At 37.8% G+C, this 24,326-nt stretch overlaps 2 protein-coding genes across 5 annotated transcripts in view; one reads left to right on the top strand and one right to left on the bottom strand.

Moving 5' to 3' along the window:
* LOC136242493 (thrombospondin-2-like) overlaps positions 1–8,325 on the top strand; it is an 18,255-nt gene extending 9,930 nt beyond the window's left edge. For 3 of the 4 annotated variants that reach the window (XM_066033922.1, XM_066033923.1, XM_066033924.1), the window contains exons 7-20: positions 401–475; positions 528–718; positions 766–894; positions 949–1,228; positions 2,430–2,555; positions 4,994–5,118; positions 5,422–5,668; positions 5,714–5,944; positions 7,244–7,332; positions 7,380–7,444; positions 7,495–7,622; positions 7,675–7,800; positions 7,849–7,940; positions 7,987–8,325. In XM_066033922.1, the coding sequence (XP_065889994.1) occupies positions 401–475; positions 528–718; positions 766–894; positions 949–1,228; positions 2,430–2,555; positions 4,994–5,118; positions 5,422–5,668; positions 5,714–5,944; positions 7,244–7,332; positions 7,380–7,444; positions 7,495–7,622; positions 7,675–7,800; positions 7,849–7,940; positions 7,987–8,164 (2,082 nt within the window). In that variant the 3' untranslated portion in view covers positions 8,165–8,325. Of the gene's footprint in view, positions 1–400; positions 476–527; positions 719–765; positions 895–948; positions 1,229–2,429; positions 2,556–4,993; positions 5,119–5,421; positions 5,669–5,713; positions 5,945–7,243; positions 7,333–7,379; positions 7,445–7,494; positions 7,623–7,674; positions 7,801–7,848; positions 7,941–7,986 lie in introns of those variants that run through there. The other variant, XR_010694554.1, reaches the window with a different exon arrangement.
* LOC136242521 (ephexin-1-like) lies at positions 8,198–24,326 on the bottom strand. The gene is made up of 14 exons (XM_066033963.1): positions 23,909–24,326; positions 23,804–23,859; positions 23,723–23,753; positions 23,531–23,670; positions 18,325–18,381; positions 18,101–18,273; positions 17,719–17,871; positions 17,460–17,664; positions 14,187–14,279; positions 11,828–11,988; positions 11,157–11,393; positions 11,027–11,106; positions 10,464–10,568; positions 8,198–8,463 (listed from the first exon to the last, which is right to left on the bottom strand). Exons 1-14 carry the CDS (start codon positions 24,294–24,296, stop codon positions 8,273–8,275), a joined length of 2,070 nt encoding a protein of 689 aa, XP_065890035.1. The 5' UTR covers positions 24,297–24,326; the 3' UTR covers positions 8,198–8,272.

The raw sequence follows: 24,326 nt of genomic DNA, 5'->3' as shown, positions 1-24,326 counted from the left end.
ATCATTAACTTTAGCTAATAACTTACCAACCTTGTGTTTTATAATATACTGGATAAATCCTGACCTTTCAGAGCATGTGAAATACAAGAAGCAAATTTGCCAACAGTTATTCATGACATTGTATCACACTGCATGGATGGAATCTGGAGGGTAGTGGAGAAGGCACCAGCTAGGGAACAAAATGAAATCACTAGAGTACTCAAGGCCAATTTATGTGGTTCTTACACTGACTAGGCCTGGTCAACTCTGGTGGGAAAAATGTAATAAATTTTGAAAGTGTTAGCCACTATAGCCAGATGTCTCAAAGTAACCACTTAGAATTCTTGATTATGTGCAAAATAGATGGTTTATCACATGTCAAGTTATAATATATAATTGATCACTTATTTTTGTCCATCAGCTTGACACAGATGGTGATGGGCTAGGTGATGTGTGTGAATGTGATCGAGATGGAGATGGCGTAGTAGACAATTTGGTATGAGGACTCTTATTTTATCAGAACTGCACTGACTCAGTTGTTGTTTTAGGATGTATGTCCCCTTGATGTGAGAATATCGGCAACAAATTTCTCCTTGTTTGACACAATTCCACTCAATGTCAACAAGACTAGCATCCCGGTGGAGCACACATTATTAGTGGTTGGAAATGTTAATGAACAAGTGGACCCTGATTGGATTATCCGTGACCAAGGAAGAGAGATACTACAAGTATTCAACAGGTACTCATGTTAATCAATTATTTGCTGCCAATATTTTTTATTCACAGCGATGTTGGTATAGCAGTTGGAAGGAACAGATTTAACATAGTACGCTATACCGGTTCATTTCACATTATTCAAGAACTTGAACCTGATGATGATTATGCTGGTTTCATATTCGGCTATCAAGATAATAGGTAATGTCCTTCACTCCTGCTGGTACACTGTTGATATTATTCTCAATTCCACAGCAAGTTTTATGTATGTATGTGGAAAAAAAGTCTGCAAGGCTTTTTTACACGATCATCTCCCCGACCCTATGGACTGCCAGGAATACACCTGAAAGTGGTAGACTCCAGTACAGGACCTGGGTATCAGTTACGAGATGCACTGTGGCACACTGGCACCACAGCTGGACAGACACAGATACTGTGGCATGAACCTTCATTGTCTTGGAATTTTAGCACTACATATCACTGGGACCTGTTATATAATCCATCCAGTGGTTTGATACGCATACAATGGTTTCAGGTACTTGTGCTGTTCAGATAGTCTATACCCAAACAACCTAGCTGTGAAAAAAATGCTGCCCCCAAAATGGCCAGAGTAAAATAAAATAAAAAAAATGGCTGTAATGGTATTGATGCCGAATAAAATATGGTAATAATGTAATTGCAGCCATTTCTTAGCTGCCGCCTTTGATTTCACAACCTTTTCTACCCTGAAATGGATGGGGGAGCACACTCTTTTATCACAGCTTGGCTTTTTGATACTGATATATCATTTCTTGCAAACCCCCAAAGATGACCTACAGTTGGCTTTAGGGCTTGCCTTTACTTATCTTAATCAAGACACATCATAATACTAGTGTCAGTGTTGTGCAACCAAGAACAACAATTTATGTAGGACAAGTGTGTATTATACAGGAAGTCTATCATAAACATGAGCAGTCAAAGAAGCTGGAGTGCTATATGTGAGGTTGAACATGTACCCCTTTAGTGTTGCCTTCCTCTGGTGGTATGGTCCATGATCATAGGGCTACAGATTTTACAAGTAGTTGGCTGAGCTTGTAAGTCATAAGCAGGAGAAAAGCTATTCAGTTATCATGGAGTTAATGCCTCTCTTGCTGTGGCTGAAGGGATATAAAGGAAACAAGAAAATAAAGTTTTCACGCATTCATATCTTGGTAGTGCCTGAATGAAAACTAACCATATTTGCTGTGAAACTTTTTGGGGCAGGACACCTCCTATTCTAAATTTAAACTGAATCTGTCCAGCCATCATGAGATATGTGCCTTCAAAATTTATCTTCTTTTTGCACTTTTTAATAACTTGCAGTTGATTTACTTCAAAATTTGGATAGTGGTTAACCTATCCACATACTGATTTTCAACTTTTTATCAAATGTGGTTTACCTTGTAGGCATGACAACAAATCAGTGTTTATATTGCTAATAACTCCATGATAATTTGTTGTATTCAAGTACATTTACCTTTGAACCCTACTTACGTGTGCAATCGTTCAAAGCAATTGGATTACGTTTTGTTGTATAGGGTTTTAGAAATTTTTGTGCGAAAAGAATTGGAGAAGAAAAATCTAAGGATTGTATATATCTTTGGAATGTGGCCTACTGAAGGTGGAGGACATTTCCACAGCTAAATTGTGCAGTTTTTCAGGATGCACGACACACTACCAGTGTGTTTTGACATCATGTGTAATATGTCACTTTATAGGGATCTGATTTGATAGTTGACTCTGGTGAACTGTATGACACAACTCATTATGGAGGAAGACTTGGGACAATTGTATTCTCACAAGCCTTAGTACTCTTCTCTAATCTAAAAACCTCATGCCTGCAGGTTTGTGTGTGCAGCATGGCTATAAGTGTTTGTTATGATGCATTTTGAGTTTTAGAATTCTGTTTAAGATGTTTTATCAGAATATTGCTAAAGTTTGGTTGTCCAAACGACAAAATTTGTAATATCTTGTAAATATGTAATTATGTCCATGCATTATTTTTAATCTGTAGTAATGTAAAGGCAGACTTTATGTATTGTGCATAATAACTCTATGTGATGGAAGTATGGTTCTCAGATTTTTTGAAGACAATACTGCCATGGCTAGGTTGACTACTTTTAGAGTGATTGCTCTATTAGAACAGCACACAGGGAAAGTTCAACTTAACAATCCGCTATACATACTAACATGTAATTTAAACATATTCTCATGATTAAAAATAACCTGCCTTGGCAACTGCAATATTCAATGCACAGATGGCTCTCTCTCTCTCTCTCTCTCTCTCTCTCTAGGGCTCTCAGTACGATTGATCTATATGTATGTAGCAAACACCATGCATATAGTATTAGCTATACACACTTAATCAATACTGTACACAGAATAGTAGTGGTAGTCTACACACCACCTAGCATAATGTTATAGCAGGTTAAAGGAGAATTGAGTGAATGGCAGCAATTGATAAGTAGCTAGGTTACAATTAGTAGTTTAGCTGACAACACTAGCTATCATTGTCAGCACTTACAGGCTGCAATATGGCGTGTTTAAGAGCTCAGGATCTGCCGTGGATGTTGCAAATAAATGGTGAACCAACCCTCAGTGATAGTAATGCTTCATTCTCTTACTATTGAAAAGCATTAAAATTGTTCCCTTCAAACTGCTCACTATTTATTGATGATATGTGTACCACACAGCCAAGCTGTGAAAAAATGGTGCAGCCTTAAATAGCCTGGGTGGAAAAAGTTGTGAAATCAAAGGTGGCGGCCAAGAAATGGCTGCAATGATGTTAATGCTAATAAAGTTTAACAATGCACGTAGCCATTATTAAAAATTTTTAGCATTAACATTTCTTGGCCGCCACCTTTGATTTCACAACTTTTCCCACCCAGGCTTTTTAAGGCCACACCATTTTTTCACAGCTTGGCTGTTTTTGTGTGGATTTCACTCCTTTTTGTACTTTATAAGGCCCCAAAACCAGCCTATGGCTGACTTTGAGGTTTTTTTTTACTCACATTTCTTCTTTTCTATGTAGATACAATGATGATTATTGAAGACAGACTTATAAATGTATTTCATTGCATGAAATATTTGATAATATTATTGTAATACTCTAATAGAGTGCACATTTTTTTGAGGATTTCTAATAGAACATACATAGAATGTTCTAGAACAATCTAGTACTTCTATTGGTAGATCTATAAAATTACAAACATTTAATTATGAGCAGATTTCAACTAGAAATTTCATTTATAAAGCAGAAATTAAGTGAAGTGATCAGCCTAGGTAAGGATGCAGGTGTTAGGTATGGTTCGAACTCTGGTAAGCTTTTTTTGACATTTTTTGCACACCTTTTTTACCCCGCGGTGACTGTTCTATTAGAGTATCTCGATCCCGCGATTTTACACATGCTTAGTTTTTGCTTTATAACTTTGTCGTTGTAATTCTATTGCTATTCAAACTATCAAAAGGCACTGTTATAATGATCAGCCTATCTATACACCAATTTTCAAGTTATTTCTATGCTTGGTTTACCCTGTAGCCATGACAGAAGTTTGATCTTCTTTTACATAAATAAACGCTCATAACTCATTGAATATTACTCAGATTCACAACAAACGTAGTACGTGAATCCACCGTTACACGCTCTTCATTTGTGCCAAAGGTCGTGGCAATCGAGTTACACGTTTGCATTTTATAGTAATTTTGCTAAGTGTGTGAAAAGAAATCGAAGCCCCCGTAGCCCTCATACGGCATAAGAAGAAAAAAACTAAAACCGGGATTAAAACGAAATTTTGAACACCCATATCTCGCAAATGACTGTTGCGAATTCAATCAAATTTTCTGTGTGGCGTACCCTACTTGGGGGACAGCTATAATGCAAAAGTGTTGTGCTTTGGAGAAGGGGCCATGGAGGTATGCACACATGAAAAGGCTGTTTTCTTTCTTCCTGTAAATATACTCAATCACGGTGTGGTCGCCGGCTTTCTTGGCCGCACGACACACGGTAGTGTCTTGATGCAAAAATGGTGTGCTTTGGAGAAGGGGCCATGGAGGTATATGCACACATGAAAAAGCTGTTTTCTTTCTTCCTTTAAATATACTCACGGTGTGGTCGCCGGCTTTCTTAGCCGCACGACACACTACCGTGTGTCTTGATATTACATGATTACTCATATACAAAATAATATTTTTTCATCAATTAATCATGAAAGCCCCAATCTTTCTCTCTCTCTCTATACATATATGTATATATATATATTATAGAGGTTTCCCTGTTTTGCAGAATCTCAATTTTGGAATTAATTTATCTGGAGAAAACCTACCAGTTGTACTAGGAAATGCCACCCAGCTGAGTTTAGCAGGACCAAACTCCACAATAAGTGCTTGGGTGAATATACCCTCTTGTAGGTGAGCACATTATAATGTTATTTGGCTATTGCATAAATAAAAGTAGCAAAGTAGCAACATGTATATACACAGAAAGAGAGTGATACCTATTATGGTCTTATAAAATGCATCTTTTTCATATGTATTTTTATTGCATTTTACTTATGCTAAACAAAATTATAGGGGAGAAAATGTACATGTGATTTCATAATTAAATATTGAAAGTGTCTATAAATTGTGATGTAATTTAACATAGACTTTTACTACACATGATATCATCTATTCTCTTCATAACAAGATGTGTGTCTTTATTGTTTTATACAGTGTGACTCAGACATGTTCTCTTACTCCAACTGTGACGTTTGGCCAAATTGGAGAAGAAATCAACACTGGTTTTCTTCAACAAGTAAACTATGATGAGCTGGACTGGTTGCTTGATAACTCCACCCTCACTGGGGGAACTGGTCCCGGACAAGACAACACCGAAGGGGACACTGATGGACGGTTTGCTTACATGGATGGTTTCTGTGGTCCACAGTATGACAGTCATGAAGCATGTGAAGGAGAAAGGGTATATAATATACACTATGGCATAGTTAGTATTGTACTTGCACAGGCAATTTTTGAGACACCTTGTTTTCCATCTGGACCAGGTTGTGTACTGTCATTCACCTATCATTTGTACAATTCGTATTTTGACGATGACCCTACTTCTGACTATTATTACCTGTTTGACATGGGTATATTGGAAATTGAGGTGTGGCATGGAGGGAAATGGAATATGGTATTCCATGAAGGAGGAAGAGACTATGGTGACATTTGGAATAATGCCAGTGTTGACTTGTCAGTGAGTTCTCAAAACTTAAAAACAGTCAAACTATAAAAAGGATGTGGCTTTTAAAAGCCTGGGTGAAAAAGCTGCAAAATCAAAGGTGGCAGCCAAGCAGTAATGATAACGATGAATTTTAAATAATAGCTGTGTGCATATTGGCATTAATATCATTGCAACCATTTCTTGACTACCACCGTTGATTTTTCACCCAGGCCACACTCTTTTTCACAGCTTGGCTTTTTGTGTGTATTTCACTTCCTTTTGTTAAATTTCTAATTGTATTGTATTGCATGTTTTATTTGACTATTTGTTAATATTATTGTAAGTCTAATAGAATGCATATTTTTAAGGACTTTTTAAAAGAACGCACTTTGAATGTCCTGGGATTCCATTGGTTGATATTTTGTAGCACTGAAGTTAGCAACTACGTAGCTAGAGCAATCTATAAAGTTGCATTCTGGGTCATTGAACTATGTAATTCAGCTGTCTAGTGTATAAAATTCAAATCTGCTTGCTCTTCTTGCTATTTAGAGAAATAGTGGATGAGAAATTTAAAGTTTATGTAGATTCCATTTAGAAGGTAGGCTGTGATATAATAGTGGCCTGGGTGTTAGGTGTGAAAGTCCCTGGTTTGAAATCTGGTAAGTTTTTTTTTTAATATTGTGCACTTTTCTTACTGCAATGCAACTGTACTATTAGAGAATGATTCTACACTTGTTTTATTTTTCCTTTGTAACTGTGAAGCTATTACTCCTTTGATTTTCAAACCATCAAAAGGTACTACTATGATGGTTGGCCTATGTACACACCAATTTCAAGTTATTATCTTATGCGATTTATCCTGTAGCTGTGACAAACTTTGATCTTTTTTTGCACGAATAAATGTTCATAGCACCACAGATATTTATCAGATTCATACCAAACTTAGTAAATGAATTCACCTTTATATGCTCTTTATTTGTGTTAAATCTCAAGGCAATTGAGATACGCACTTGTGTTCTATAACTAAGTATGCAAAAAGAAAATTTTGGTACCATAGAAAAGTCTAAATTTTGGTTGTGGATATCTTGTAAATGGTTGGGGTGAATTCTATCAAATTTGCTGTGTGTGGCCTACCCTACCTGGTTGACAGCTATATAATGCAAAAATGGTGTGCTTTGGAGAAGGGGTCATGAAGCCATGCATGTGTGAAAATTGCATAATCTTTCTTCATGCCAATATGCGACACACCGACTTTCTTGGCCACGTGACACGCAAACGTCTGTCTCAAAGGTACATAAAGTGATTTTGTGGTGTGAATATTTTTATGCCCAGAGTTTCACTGATGGAATAAAACTACGATTTGTTGCTTACAGAGGTGCATTCATTCAGACTGATATTGCCATAGATGATGTTAGCTTAAGGTAAGAAAATTAATACACTCACTATATTAAAACTATACCAAATTTAGTTCTGAATGTACAGAAGGGTGTTCCCCTATTAAGCAACATCCCATACTGGGCACTACAGATAACTGTAAGTTTTCATTGTATGGAATGTCTTTTTTATGTTTCACCTCCCCCTAGCCTTAAGTGTGACAGTGGAAGGTGATGAACTAGTAACACTACTTGGATCAGGAGATACACTACGTGGAGGTCATGTACCACTCAACACATGGTCCCACATTGCTGTACAACATCAGAACAACAAAATGGTATTAAAACAAGAGTAACTGTATACATTTAACCAAGTTCCACATTATGTAGTTTATATTTGTTAATGGAGAGGAAGTCAACAATGCTGTAATGAATTTCACAATAGCAGCTGACAGTGATATTTTGATTGGTCAGAATCATGCCAGTACAAGACAGTTCAAAGGATGGATTGATGAGGTAGTAGTATGTACTTACTACACATATAATCATTATTATGTGGTGCAGGTAGCTATATGGAATAATGCCATAAATATCTCAAGAGCATATCAAAAGTACCAAGACCCATCAAGTGATCTTGCGCTCACTCTATACTTACCGTGAGCAGGCCCTTGTAGTTTATCATTTGCTATAAACTCATTACAGGTTTAACGAGGGTTTTGGAGACACAGCAACAAACATTGTTTCCAGTAACAATGACACTATAAATGTATCCACAGTGTCATGGATAGTTACTTCACTGGAACTATCAGGAACAATTCCATTACCTTCTTCATCTGAGCACCTCAGAATACTAGCCCAGTCTCAATGTGATATAACATAAGTTATAGTGGCTGTGTATGTCTATTGTACAAAATATATTGAATTCATTTCATTAGAAATTTGTATGCAGTAACAGTGTAGATAAAGTACACCAAAAAGTATGTGACTGTCATTTGTTGATTACTTGTTTGGCTTGGATAATAATTTTATTCAGTTCTTCAACATTGAATTGTTCTGAAGTAAGACGGTATCGTTCACGAAGGTTACGAGCTCTTGTGTGCTCATTGTATATCTCGACGGTGAAGTTAGAAGGGAACCAGCCCCACTGTAGATCTCTCATACGCTCACCTTCATACCAACCTGTAAAAATAACACCAGTTTTAATACGCTGAACACACTCGAAAAAGGCCTGCATTTACCAATGTAATAATGCTCTGTGCATGGGTTTTCTCACATACCATATAAATGACGAAAGTTAGGCATGACTTAAGTTTGGCGAATTTCGCAAATCAAAGCAAATTCACCAATTTTTATTTGCCAATTAGCTATTCAATATTGACTGCATGGTAAATTCACTAAACTGTTATCCACCAACCTGCTTCATGTGCTGATTTGGCAAACTTAAGTTGCACCAAACTTTTACAATTTATGGTGAAGGCACCAGTCGCTATACAGTGAACAAAATTATTCAGTGCAGCTAATCCTCAGCTATGCATTAAATCAGGAAGTCTATTATCACCACATGTAATGGCTACAAAGGACAGGGACTTTCAAATGTGATATAAGAACAACTGGTATTTTAAATTTTGGCATATATATGTCATACAGTACAGTAGTACTTTATATTAGGGATCATGGAGGGTTGTACTTTCTCACAAAAGGTATTGACCAAAAACTAGCTAGTCTCACAGTATTGGTTAGGTATAACCAGTGTTGGGACAGTTACTTCGTAAAAGTAACTAGTTACATATTACATATTACTTGTAACTGAACTATTTAGTTACAGTTACATATTACCCATAAAATAAAGTAACTATAATAATATTACATATTATATTACTTTGTGTCCACAGCCTTAAGCTGTCACGTGTGAAACTATCACCTTATCACGTGACATGATTGCATTGATGGACAATGTGCAAATTTTGGTTATAAGTAAGAAGCTGGTGAATAAGCTTCATTCAATAGACTTCATTACTTTGTTGTGGCTAGGCATTACTCAGTGGATCACTAACGAGATTAGTAACTTCATTACTTGTAGTAATAATATTACATAATATTAGATTCTTTACAGTAGTTATATTACTTAGGTAACGTGTTAGATTTTCAAGTAAAGTAACATTACCTGTTTTTATAGTGTATTTCGTTATATTACTTAGTTACCACAAAAGTAATAATATTATGTAACGTGTTACTTTTGTACTGCGTTACCCCCAACACTGGGTATAACCAAGCCCAAAAGTCCTTTCAGTATGATCTGAAACACTTAATAGGTTGCTACAAATTTTTAAATCTGGAATTTTCCCTACTAACTGACTGACTGACTGACTGACTTACTAATGCCTTCAGACAAGCATAAATAATGGCTAAGACTACGGGCTTGACTTTATTTAGCATTGCTTCAGTATGACAGGTGCGTTTTGGCATACCGCAGTACGTACAATGTGGACTTACCTTTGTCCTTCTTTGTGTCTTCTGACATCACAAAGTGTTGATTCATGATAGCAACTTTTCTGTGTTTGTACCATATTTTCCATAGTTATTGAATTGATTGCAGAAGTGCTTCTCATACTGTTCTTTGGTTGATCATAACTGAAAACGAAGCGTAATATATAGCCATTTCACTTTTCACAGTTGGGGTGCATGTTCAGACAAAAAACATTAAGTCTGGTGGCTTTCTTTTTTGATGCAGTCATAATTGTGTTACAAAAACAGGTATAAAGAAAAATTAGGACTTTTAAGTGTGATTAGGGATCATAGCCATAAAAAGTAGTGAAACAAGGGAAGTGAATCATATTGAATCATAGCACACTCAAGTATATAGGGATTAAATGTCCACTAGTATATCTTCAGATCTAGACTTACATTTTATTTCTATATATGATACCTAAAATTCCTAATTTTTCCTTATTTGTTAATCACTCTGTGTTAAAGGGAGTCAAGAGTACTTAACATTGACATGGTAACAAAATTAGGTTTTAAGATTAATTTTGCTGGAATGTGAGCCAAAAAATATTTCAGCTATATAGCTCATAGTGGCTTTTAATCTCTTCATAAACAGTTAGACGCATTTCAATTGTGACTGCTTGTAGGTTTTGTTGTAATGTTTCACTATACAAAAATAGATAATGTTCACCTACCATCTATCGTCTTTTGATGCACCTTGATAACATCACCTCTCTGTAAGCTAAGCTCATCTGGCTGCTCAGCAGTCCAATCATATAATGCCTGAACTTGTGGACAATCTGTAAGAGTGATGGAAACCATTTAACCATAGTAATTATTATGAGTTTTCTTGCTACTTACAAATACAGTCTAATGTATAAACATTAGTACTAATAAACATAGAAAGTTACACAACACTCAGGTGAATCAACCTTCCTAATACCCCCACAGGAGGGCTGTGATATGTCTCTAAGATAGAAGTCACTGGATCATATGACTCCAACATTGCTAAGTGAGACAAGAGAAGGAGAATTTGCTTCCCCAATTGGCACTAGGTATGCATTTTAAACTGGAAGTTTCTTACTAAAGAAGACAATATCATGATGCATAGAATCACTTGGCTGAGGTTCCTCTACACTGACATGAACATAAAGTCACATACACACACACACGCACACGCACACACACACACACACACACACACACACACACACACACACACACACACACACACACACACACACACACACTCACTCACCCCAAGCTTCGTAGATGGTCTCTTGACCTTTGTTTGATGCAGGTGGATCTATAGCTTCCACCCATCTGGTCCGTTCAGAACTACACCACACCAACAACATAACACACTACAAGACTAATAAGTAACTCACTCAGAATTAGCAGTGAACACATAGTGTTCAGTTGACCCAGTAGCATTCTCAAGTATTGACACTAGAAAGGCAAATTGTACCATTGTACTGGAAACAGCCCAAGTAGCCATACTAATGTATCCTCCCGAATGTCTCTTAGGGTATGACAAGTTTGGATGGTACTGGATGGGTACCACTTGGACAAACTTTCTTGAAGCATGATCGATAACACGGTACATTTCTTTGCCTTTTGCACTACTGTAACACAATACCATAACTTGATAATTTTATTTATTAAGGCTTTACAGCACAAGTGCTGAAGGTCTGTAGGACACCTGGTCCTACAGCCTGTTTAAAAATGTTGTGCTAAGTATGTTTGAATGTTTGAAAAGGTGAAGAAAGGAGAAAAAATCCTTGACTGGACCTGGGTAACCTTGAACCAATTTACGTTCACATGCTTACAGAAGTCTGCCAGGCAATCAGGATATTATCTCCTTGTTAATTTCATGTATTTGTGTCCATAGGAACTCTAGAGAGTGACTTATTATCTCAGAGTACCCCATGTGGAACCAAATGGACATTAGTTTATTTATCAAGGCTTTACAACACAAGTGCTAAAGGTCTGTAGGACACCTGGTTCTACAGCCTGTTTGATGTTGTACTAGGTATGATTAATGGGTTACAAAAATTACCTGTGCTTTGCTTTGGCAATGATGATATAGTCATTAAACATGAACACAAACAGTTGGCGATAGGAGACCTTGGGTCGACCATACAGGATATAGTCTGCTGATAATCGACGTAGTCCACCACTACGTACAAGATATCGTGATGCAGATACTAACGGGAAACCCTACAGCAAAAATTTAAAAAGAGGTAATACACTAACTGTCGGAAGACATGACATGGCTCAAGAAGATAGTGCAACAGACAAGTGTGCTATCATTCACAATTAAAATAATGTGATTTTGCAAATACATAATTGTTTTACAAAATGTTTATGGTTGAAATCCTGCTGGGGGTTGGGTAGGCTACATACCAAAGATGAGTGAATTCTCTTAAGATAAACCTCTTTATCTTGTCTTATTTTGGGCTCTTTGCAGGGTTGGGGGGTCTACTATTCACATGAATCTGAGAAAATTTAGAAGAGTTAACAGCAACCGACAAGCAAAAATATAAAAACACCACTTAGCTGTTTCTACTTCATATAAATCAGAAGGGGACTACTGTTCATAAAATTTATTACTCTTCCAATTAGGTCTGGTTGATAAAATAACCCCAACAGCTCATCATTCACCCATGCTACCCAGGCTATAATGTAACATAAAAGCTTCATCTATAGTTGGCCTTTTAAAGGGAGAGTACACCAAGCTATACAAGTGCTAAGTTCCTGCTGTCACTTATTGCTTATACGTATAAGAAGACATTCTGTTCTTCAGCATATGTAATCTTTGTAGTACAAATGTGTGTATAGTAGTATATGAAACTAAGAAAACACAAAGCCAACAATAGACAAGCTTATAATGCTTACCCAACCAAGGCTGCAGCCTTCAAAAAACAGGTACTGTTTAAGATGTTGTAAACTTTAAGATGATGGCCAAGAAATGGCTAAAGCAAGGCTTCAGTTTAACAAGATTAACATTTTCTTTATTTTATTCGTGGACTAACACCATTGCAGTGAGCATCCAGAGGAGGTAGGAATGACATCACAGTAATTGTGTGATGTGTGCGTATTGTACATTTTTAGCATAGGGTCTAGTTCTAGTAAACCGTGAAGTTTAGGGCTGGGTTTGCTGATAATTCACTAATGTAGAAATCGTTTCATGTGTTGAGCTCCATTGAGCTCCAGCAATTTTACGATGAACTTTGCAATAGAGTGTTATTTAGAATAAATTCTGATCTTACTTTTAGGTATCTGCATTGTTGTTCACTGTATTCTTAGTCAATAGTAGTAAATGCAATCGACTTTGGCATCTACAATGATGCAAGTAGCTGGTACGGTTAGTTTTTCATCATGTAATTATCATTGGAATTCAATTACAATATGCAAAATCATACACATTATGACATCATCTCCTACACCCCCTGGCGAGCATCCATCGTACAATACGGTAGTACCGTATACAGTATTATTAGGATCATGGTGTTTCTTGCCCTTCAAAATCACCTGAAAACAGCTTCAGCTTTTCTTCAAAACAGCTTGGCAACACATTGGTTAAGCATAACCAAGCCCAAAAATGTTTTCAAAATTACCCCAACAAGTTTCTATGGAATTTTAAAAATTTCCTATTTAACTCAGTGATTTTCTAACTAACTAACTGGTGCAAGCATAACTTGACAATGGATAAGGCTACGGGCTTGACTTTTCCACTGTTCAATGTTGCTTCATCCCAAGACATGCCTTTTTGCCAATCACAATATGTGCAATACACACATCACAGGACATACCTTTGTTGTGTCCCAGTTCTTTTCACTGACAACGCAAGGTGTCAATTTGCGGTAATGAGATACGGCTTCGTGGTGGTAGCTATTACGCTTATTGCCTGTATTTTTCATAGCAATTGCTGAGACACTTCTCATAAAGTTCTTCATTCGTATTGCTGTGTAACAGGTGGAACATAGCTGAAGACGAAGCGTAATGGATACTGCACTCTTCAGTAATTGATTGTGGAGCACGCATTCAGATGCTAATGCCATTCTTTCTTTTGATGCGGTATGCACAAGTTCATTAGTCATAGCTATATATGTTATAAAAAATTAACAAGCAAGTAAAAGGAAATTTTAAGTTCATTTAGGGATTAAAGAATGAAAAAGTAGCGAAACAAGGGAACAGCAAAAATAAGTAGTGAAACAAGAGAGGTTGCATGTCTACACTTGCAGATATACTAATGAACATTTAATCCCCAATTCAGTCATGGTGTTATTTCCTTGTTTCACTCTTTAATACCTAACTGAACTTAAAATTATTACTACTTGCTGTATTAACATTACTTGTTTTACAGTTGAACTGCTTGTTAGCTAAATACAAATGGGCTCAAGTTAGCTGCTCACCTTCATCTTACCAAAATTCAGTTGGTTGTATATTGTGTGTAGTTGCTCAGTACGTTCCATAGTCTTTGCGGTCTCATTACATTTATTCACCACCTGAAGGGATACATAGGATGGAGAGAATGAAAAACACATGGGTAAATAGTACAACTAAAACATGTACAGGCTTTAGTGGGTCCCTAGTGGGGTATAAATAAATATTTACTAAGGACCCTGTTTAATAATTAATTTAAGTGTTGATGGCTTGACAGCAAATTGTACCACAGCGTTTAGATAACTCTTAATTTTTTTTAAATGTGTGAGGGTAAAAGATTCTAGGATTTCTACTGCTGCCATTTGGTCATTTGTTTTAATTCCAATACTTTAAAAATTGACACTATCACGACCTCACTGCTTAATGGATTTAAGATGGGAAACCAATGCATGAGATAACTATACCAAATACATGTGTCTCATGAGAGTTGAGGACTCTGACTACCTGGTTGATGTTAACAAACCACACCCATCATTTCTAAGGTCAGCATTGTATAGTGTTAGATCAAAGCTAAAGAGTTATACTTAAAATTTGATTAGGGGTTATACCAGAAGAATGATATAATAACACTGTCATGTATTTTGTTTATACCATTTGCGTATCTAGGCAACCAAGGTAGCAACCTAGTCACCCCACTTTTATGTGTCATCCATCAAAAAATGTACCAAACTTTTGCAATTTTTATGGGGAAAAGTCCTGAACTGTGAAAGGGATGCAAACAATTTCACTCATTTTTGCTTCAGGTGTCACACCAACTACAATTTACAGTCTTTACTGAACTGTCCTTAGTAGACTGTAGGACTAACGTGTACAACACAATACACCAACAAGTAATTTGAATCACTATCATTGGGAAATAACTCTAAAAAATATAGATTTTACTACAACTTTTATATACATGCTACAATTACATAATTGTGACCGAATTTGATAAAACAAGGCTTCCACACACATCCACTTTTGTGACTTTGAAGCACTATAACTCAATGTAGGAGTACACCATTAGTTTCAAAATTTGGCCTGATATTTTACAATGCTATGAAAGAATTGTGTGAAAATTTTAGATTAATAGCGTACTGGGTAGTCACGTTACAGTGGGTTAAAGTCCGAAAATTGGATGTGTGTGGAAGCCTTGTTTTGTCAAATTCGGTCACAATTTTGGATTGCATCATAATGATAATGAATTTGTCCAGTCACTACATTTACAACTTGTGGTCTCTGCAGGTATCAGTCAGGCAGTAGGTATACAATAAAACTTGTCAGAAATGTTAGATTGACTAATTGCCATGACAAAAACTTTTGAAGTTAATCTTCTCCAGTTTAATTCTGATAGGAACAAACAATACGGTAGTACTGTTCAAGTAGGGATTGCCCCAATATTGAGCAGAATGCTGCCTCTAAAAACCACCCTATAAACATCTTAAGGGGCAATTTTTTAAAAATTTTCCATATCAACACTTAGACACCTTAAATTTATTTAAAGCACTCATCCTGATACATTACCAGAAGACAGTTGGTAGACTCTGTACCTGTATGATAGGACCTTTACAAACCAGCTGGACTGAACGACATCAGGGCCGCCCACAAGGGGAGGGCAACTGGTGCATTTTTCTCCGGGCCCCAGCCTGAAAAGGACCCCAGAAGGCCCCATGAAGGGCCCCTTGAATACCTGTTTAAAAGATCGATATACTCTAATAGAGCAGTCAGATCTAAATACTCTAATAGAGCAGTCACAGTATTCTTCAGAGGAGCAGTGTTACAAGCTTATAAATAAGGAGATATGGTTGGTGAGGGGTAGCTATTGTCATAGTCAGCATGTAATGACTTTTTTTTTTGTCTTCAACTTACAGCTTGGGTGAAGTTGTGATTCAGAATGGAAACCTCCTTGCCCCTGGGGGCCCCACTTTAACTCTTTGCCCTGGGCCCCTTAATTTCTCTGGTGGGCGGCCCTGAACAACATGTCTCTTTCCGATCTAGTACAGCTGGACCAGTAACAATCGAGGGACCCGTCTCTTAATACCTAGTTGTATTTATAGTGATTGACCATTAATTACACTTTATTGGTAGCACAGTGAAAAACAAGGCATGTCATGACCCTGCCCCTTTAATATTGCACATTGTCCAGTGGCCGAGGCACAGAGCTACATCATTCATCCTTGTTTCACTACTTTTTATCACTTGGATCCCTACTAGTACTAGTTTGTTTAGTCTTTTGTTGTAGCTACAGCTATGATATACACAGAATATCGAACATGACTGTTGTATTAGGGTGACTGCTTTATTAGAGTATCTCAAGCACTCTACTACAAAATAATTATTATAACATACAAATGTAGGGATTTTTCCACAAAGCTATGTTGTAATACCATGTTTTACTACTTTTTATCACTTGGATCCCTACTTCATTTTTGAATTAATAATTATACTAGTAATACTTACTATCAAGTTCTATATATGTGACTGAATTTTGGAAAATCACCCATATGGGTGCACATGAAATAATTAGAATTTTCATGTTTAGTGGGTTGCTAATAAGCACAGGGCACAGTTTTGAAAATATTTCAAGAATATTCTTGTAATTTAAGGTATCGAGAATGGCTTAAAGCCATCAACAAGTAGATTTGGACTATAAAGTTTGTTACTTGATCATTAAATATTTTAGGTGTCAAATGCACCCATATGGGTGATTTTCCAAAATTCGGTCACATATACTGAACATATATAAAAATTATCTTGATATTAAAATGTGGAACAGGAGCATACAAAAGAGTTTTGAAAAGAGGATTCCCATGCATCTAGTGACAGTTCTATTAGAGTAGTTGATATATATATATATATTACCTGACTGCTTTATGAGACTATCTCGATCAAAGTTATGGTTCAGAACTATAATAATTGAACCAATGAGAAACCATTAGATAAAGATCTATCCTATTCTATGGCGGATCCCTGCTTTGGGAAGCCTGAAATCTTAATTCCTTACTGTTTCAAGCAGTGCATAAAATCCAATGGAGTTTCCTCGGAAACTTTCCTGGGTACACCCCTGACTGTATTAGGAATGTCTGTGGAAATGCTCTTTAGTTTATACTCAAATATACTGTAAATACTGCTGTAAATACTGAGAATACAGAAACACTGAGAATTGTATAGCTACTAGCACTTATTGGAACTGCAATTTCTTCTGCATTGAACCTAACATTGATAGTTACATTTTCCACCACAATAATCACTGATTTACTTACAGACTGTATGATTTGAAGAGCATCCTCCACAATCTGCCTGTCTTCGTGTTCTACAGGTACATAATTGAGAATGTTGAGGATGAGAAGTGGCATGCGAGTAATCCGCTGCATTGGCAGCAACAAGAAACTCTGCAGCTGCAACTTCTGACAACAATCATGAGACTCAAGACGTCTAACATAGTCCCGAAACAAGACACTGTTATCCCTGGAAACATGTTGCTCTGACTACTCAATACCATATATAGACATATCTACTTACATGCACTCCAAGAGCTGTCGGGTTTGGAAGACCTGGTTAGAGCAGTAGATGACATAACAACCAAAATGGTTACTAGCATAGTCCACTATGATGTCACAAATGCCTCTAATTACAGAACTCTCATTTATCCTTCTCTCCAGTGCATCAAGGAACCTGTATACAATAAGACAACACATGCACTGACTATAAGAAATTAAAATATTCTAGCCATAAAACAGTTTGACATAAAACAGTCTGGCATAAACTATTGCAATAATCCAGTTATGCATGTTCTATAAAAATAAAGTCCTTATGATTTTGAAATGTTACCTCAGAACATTCTGAAAATTGCTACATTAGTTGTAGTTCAGATCTGGTACATATTTATCTAAACAATTCTCACTTTTTAGCCACTTCTCGAACTTGTCGTACATTAGAGAAGATCACATGATGCTGGTGACGATTCAGTACATGCAGTTCCCCAGGTGTCATGCCAGGATCATCCATAAAATGATTGACCAGAACATCAAGACTATGCAAATATGAGCTCTCAGTCACAATAACCTCAAACATTGCCTAATGATGATAATCATAGCACTTGTACAGCACATATGGTATTGTATATACTTCTTGCAATTTTTGCTCCTTTTTGGATAATGTTCCCAACAATCCACTGTTGACAATCTAAAATAACAGGGTAGCCACATATTAATTATGGATTGGCTATTAAATTTTTGCAAAAACTCCAATTTACAAATTGTACAATACATGATCTACTGGGACTGTAGGGATCTAAGTAGTGAAACAAGAGATGGATGATGGTATTACAGCATAGCTTGGTGGCAAAATCCCTACATTGGCATGTTATAATAATCATTTTGTTCAATGACAAAGTAGGGATTTCCCACCAAGCTATGTTGTAATACCATCATTCATCTCTTGTTTCATTGCTTGGATCCCTACTTCATTTTTAAATTAATGATTTTAACATACTAGTTTGCTTGGTTTTTTGCTATAAACATGTGACTGTTCTATTAGGGTGACTGCTGTATTAGAGTATCTCGAGTCAGCCTTCAGGGTGTGTGTCACTATTTCCATTACGCTAGCATTATGAATACAACTAGGCCAATAATAATGGGGTGTGTCATCGTGATCAAGTATAGATTGTAAAGAGGTGTGGTCTCAGTGCTTGATCGTTATTAATAGATTGCATTAATAGATGTGGTATTGATCCTATCATGAAATCACGGAGCATATAAGTTCTTAAATAAGTTTGTAGCATCTAAAGTGTGCTCAAAGCAGGCAGGGCAGGCAGGCAGGCAGGCAGGCAGGCAGGCAGGCAGGCAGGGCAGGCAGGGCAGGCAGGGCAGGCAGGGCAGGTAGGGCAGGCAGGCAGGGCAGGCAGGCAGGGCAGGCAGGCAGGGCAGGCAGGCAGGCAGGGCAGGCAGGGCAGGTAGGGCAGGCAGGCAGGCAGGCAGGGCAGGTAGGGCAGGCAGGCAGGGCAGGCAGGCAGGGCAGGCAGGCAGGCAGGGCAGGCAGGCAGGCAGGCAGGCAGGGCAGGCAGGGCAGGTAGGGCAGGCAGGCAGGGCAGGCAGGGTAGGCGGTAGGCAGGCAGGCAGGCAGGGTAGGCGGTAGGCAGGCAGGGCAGGCAGGGCAGGTAGGGCAGGCAGGCAGGGCAGGCAGGCAGGGCAGGCAGGCAGGGCAGGCAGGCAGGGCAGGCAGGGTAGGCAGGGCAGGTAGGGCAGGCAGGCAGGCAGGGCAGGCAGGGTAGGCGGTAGGCAGGCAGGCAGGCAGGGTAGGCGGTAGGCAGGCAGGCAGGCAGGCAGGGTAGGCGGTAGGCAGGCAGGCAGGCAGGCAGGGTAGGCAGGCAGGCAGGCAGGCAGGCAGGCAGGCAGGCAGGCAGGCAGGCAGGCAGGCAGGCAGGCAGGCAGACAGGCAGTTTAAATTCTATATCCAGCTGCCTATAAGTGTTTTCTTGCTTTTAATGCTGTGTTTGATGTTAGATGGACTAATATTATTCTGTAAAGGTGATTATTGTCATGTAAGATGTTTCTAGGATGATTTTTAAAGGTGGAATTATAGGCAGCATGTGTCATTATTGGGGGTCCCTACTTAAACACATTGACCAACTAACCAAAAATTAATTGGTACAGTAAAACAATTAAATACCACCACAGGGGTGGAGGAAAACAGTCTAAATTTTTTTGTGTGACAATACAATTGTTCTATTAAAGTGTCTTAATGTTGTGATGAAGGAATGTATAATGAATACTTGCGATCTTTTCTGGATCTACCGCTATAACTGCAGTGTAAAGTCCTATATGTAGCTATGTACAGATAAATTTCTTTCTTGGATCATTTAGGAATGCCAAAAACACAAAGGATTATGCCTAGTTGTTTTTATCACTTATACACCATCCAGAGACCTGTCAAGACTCGCTATCAAACATTCCCTCAATAGATCCAGGAAAAGTATAGCATGACATCTCTGTTTACACAGCAATACCATACAGTGATGCTTAAAGGACAATACTGAAACAATTAGACTCTAGTACTGCGTGGCAATTCACTTATCACAAATCAAACAATAATTTTCAAAAATCTCCCACTATGATACCATGAGTAAGAACAATTAATGCACATTAACCTAACTAATATTGTTGCCATTACTTGATTCATAAAAATGGTTTTTATTTTATTATTATTATTTATTATCTAGGACCGCGTCACATATAACCAAGTACATACACCAACGTGACAGCCCCCCGGTGAGGCTATTAGGTGGTGAATGCATTATCCCCAAATCAACTCAATATGTCACAGTAGTGACAGATATAACACTATAGTGGCATCGTAACTAAAGGCCACCAGTAGCTAAGTGCCAGTACATCATTGGTGTGGTATAAATGGCACAGTGATGTGTACAAAGTATATGTATACAAAACATACAGGAAAGAACTATACATTATTGCAGTATTGTATGCAGCAATACATTATAGGCAACATCACCATGCAGATAAAAATTATTAGCCAATATACAGCAATGCATATCAACATCAACTAGAGCTAAGTAAGGTTCATCAGTGATGTAGCAATGGCACAGTGATGGGTGACACACCATAGTTATGCATACACAACTTTCAGGAGATAGCTACACAATGCTGTAGGTGTATGCAAGCCAGATGAACCAGATAAAGGAAGACAGCCAAGCCACTAGAGCCTAGTAGCTACGCCAGGTGAAGGCAAAAAAGATTAAGCACGTATTGAATTGCCTGACACCAACACAAAGAAAGTTCGCCATGCCAGCTGCACAAGACAAAATTGTTTACTTGTATTTTATATGTAACTGTAAGCTTATTGTAAAGAGCGTGGCATATGTCAGTTTAATGTTTTCTTGTATTGTTTATTTACATGAATCAGTGAATCCACTGGCAGCTGGCATGGAGACTTGAGATGTTACAAACATAAAAACTTACTTGTAATCTTCTTGTTTACACAAGTGGCTTCTGTAATCTTCTTGTTTACACAAGTGGCTTCTGGCTCTCCTGCACGGGCATCACTAATCTTCTTCGCGCAATATGTAAGTAATTAAGCAAGGGTGTGGTACTGGGCGTTATATAGAATTACACGTATGGTCAAGTCATCAGCACAAACAGGAGCGACGATTATACGTTTGTGCCTTCATTCACAGGCGAATCTATCCCCGGTTAGTTCATGTCTCTAGGCCTCGTAGTTTTCTCAAACATTAATTATTAATTATTTATTTATTTATTTAATTATTTATTTATTTATTTATTTATTACGTAATTTTAACCGCGTTTCGTATTATTCTTAGTACTTGGTTATATAATAACACTTTACAGTTTGACAGTGGAGTGGTTGTTACCTGATTGAAAAGATTTGGAAGTCTATGGTTGTAACAGCTTCAGAAACATAAAGTTGTTGCACTATTAGACTAACAATTTCTGCCTTCAACTTGTTAGGTCTGCTTTTGGCAGCTAGTTTTTGGACAATGGTGTCAGATGTGTCGTAAGAAAACCAGGGGCTGGCAAAGCTGGTAACCTAGCTTGTACCCTCTCCTTGATATTACCTGGATATGATGACTCACTCATGATAGATTTACTTAGCTGCTTGTTGTTGGAATAATTTACTCATGATCAATTATGCAGAGGCCTATCAGGATCCTTTTCTGTGATATACAATTACTCTACTCAAACATAACTGATTCCATTGCTATATGATCACCTGCTGATCCCCATTTACATTTTGTCCTTGAAATACAACTTATGGAGGACAAAAATGCAACAAGAAGCTATATATGTGACTGGATCTGGGAAAACCAGTCTTATTATCCATGTCAGCAAACTTGATTTTTCACCAAGAACACAAGCTACATAAATAAACTATCTAATTTCACAATTAAAATCAGCTAGACTTGAGTGGTCTGCTTTTGCTGGCTGCTTTTCCCAAGCCCAATGGTGATCCATACGTGTGGTGCAGGGCCTTAATGGAGCTCTGGTCAGCCTGGGAATGGCTGTATGTGGCTGCATAGCTTCGTGGTATTGAAAAAAGACCTGTGCTGTGAATTTCCTTTCATCTGAATGGCCCATAACTTGGCCTAATTCATCCCTACGCCTTCCTTTTCAATTTTTAAAATAGCCTCTTGCTCTCCTTCCGGGCCCCCACCTCCCTCCCCTTTTTGAGCTCGCATACAGTCAACCTTGGTTTAAAAACTATCTAAAATAGCAAGAAATTTAGCTGTTGGCTACTTGCACAGTGGATGCTCGGTCTGGAAGAAAGGGAATTTGTGTAAAACATGTGAAAATTTGGCCGGTACACATAACTTCAACCATTGGCGAGCTACAGCACACTAAATACTTAAAACCACCATTTTTCGATACTTTTAAATAGGCAATAATATACCAGTTTTCCCAGACAGGGTCACATATGAGAATTTATAACAGTAATTTTATCACAGTATTTGCAAGTTACCAGTACAATCAAGATTTCATAATAGTGGAGAGGAGAGTGTCTAACACATCTACAATTGATTTAGTGTGGTAGACATGTTAACAAGTGCACACTGTCAGAAAAAGGAAATGTGATGATTGCACATGGGAAGAACAAAGATATGTGATGATTAAAACAATCTTCACATATAGAATATACTACAAATTACAGAGTTTTACAGAGGAATCCCTTTGAATCATACTGAATCATTTGTAGAGGCTCTGTATTGTGTTGGACACTCTCCTCTCAATTAATAACTCTTGGTACAACTCTATATATCATGCACTCATTATAGTTGTTGTTATCAACTAAGGTGTGCAATATATTGTGGTATTCCAAATATCACAATGATTATTGAGTGTATAATCACGCTGATCCCACTAATTAATATAACTGCATGCTTTCTCAGCAGGGTTAACACTGGGTTAGTACCGAACAGCAGTAATCCAGGAAAACAGAGGTATGCACAAAGAGCTACAATTCAGACAGAATACCTGCAAGTGCAAAATGTTAATGTGTAACCAAACACTAACACGGCTCTACACAGGTATAAGCTTTTGTAGGCTCAGAAAATCCATCATAATAGTCAGTAAGAGGAGAGCCGGTAAAAAGTAGCTTAATATTGCTCTTGATAACAGGATGTGGCTTAAGTCTACAGACAGTAATGCACAATGCCAAACATTGCTTACTGTTCGAGCGATTGCATACAATTCAAAACTGAAGTGTTTCAACTGGCTCACACACACACGCACGCATGCATGCACGCACATGCACACACACACACACACACACGCACTTAACAGACAGCATGGTTAGTATGTACCTTTGTTTGTTGACGCCACAACTTGTTGAATAATCGCACTGTCCTTTTCCGTGCAGCTTGTAGTGGAGAATTGTCATTAACAGATACAGAGGATGGATCAAAGCCAAACTCAGTGTTGTGAATATACTGATACAGAGGTTCTGTCGTACAAACAGGTAACATATTTTCGGTTCTTTTCAAAACTCTAGCTACCTTCAATTTCTAAAGATCCATCATCGACATCCTAAAAATTGTACCCCAACTGACATCATTGCTGTTCGATTTCTTTCTTACCTCATATGGCTTGGGCAAGCTAGTAGCATCACTAGATACCATTGAAGTACTTCGAGCTAATATCTAATATATACTTTGCTGCAAACATATCACTAAGAGTCTTACCTCTTCTCAAACCTGACATGCTACTATCAAGGAATACATCTTCTTCATCACTGCTATAACCACTTGATGTCGAGAGTGTCGATTGCCCACGATTGTCAAGTTTCTTCAATGATTGCGTGCGTTGGACGATGACATGTGCTAAGCGATCCGGCTTAGTTGCAGCGTCGACAATTGCTGGTCTGAATGTGGAACGATTCTCGGAACGTTCTTGCTTCTCCAACGAAGCATCAGATGTTGACTCACGCACAGACAGTGTATCAGACAACATTGGCACATGCCTCTGCTCCTCGGGCTCCGGTTCTTGATTTTGCCTTAGAGAACCACTCTTGTCCATTTTACTGTAGTCTTGAGGTTGCAGGTGACTCGACGACCAACTCGATGATGACATAGTACTATTAGTAGCTAGTTTAGTAATTGA

This window comes from Dysidea avara, chromosome 13 (genome assembly GCF_963678975.1).
Source record: "Dysidea avara chromosome 13, odDysAvar1.4, whole genome shotgun sequence".
NCBI classification, from domain to species: domain Eukaryota; kingdom Metazoa; phylum Porifera; class Demospongiae; order Dictyoceratida; family Dysideidae; genus Dysidea; species Dysidea avara.
The sequence above is the reverse complement of the archived record's forward strand: the minus strand, read 5'-3'. Positions and strand labels throughout refer to the sequence as shown.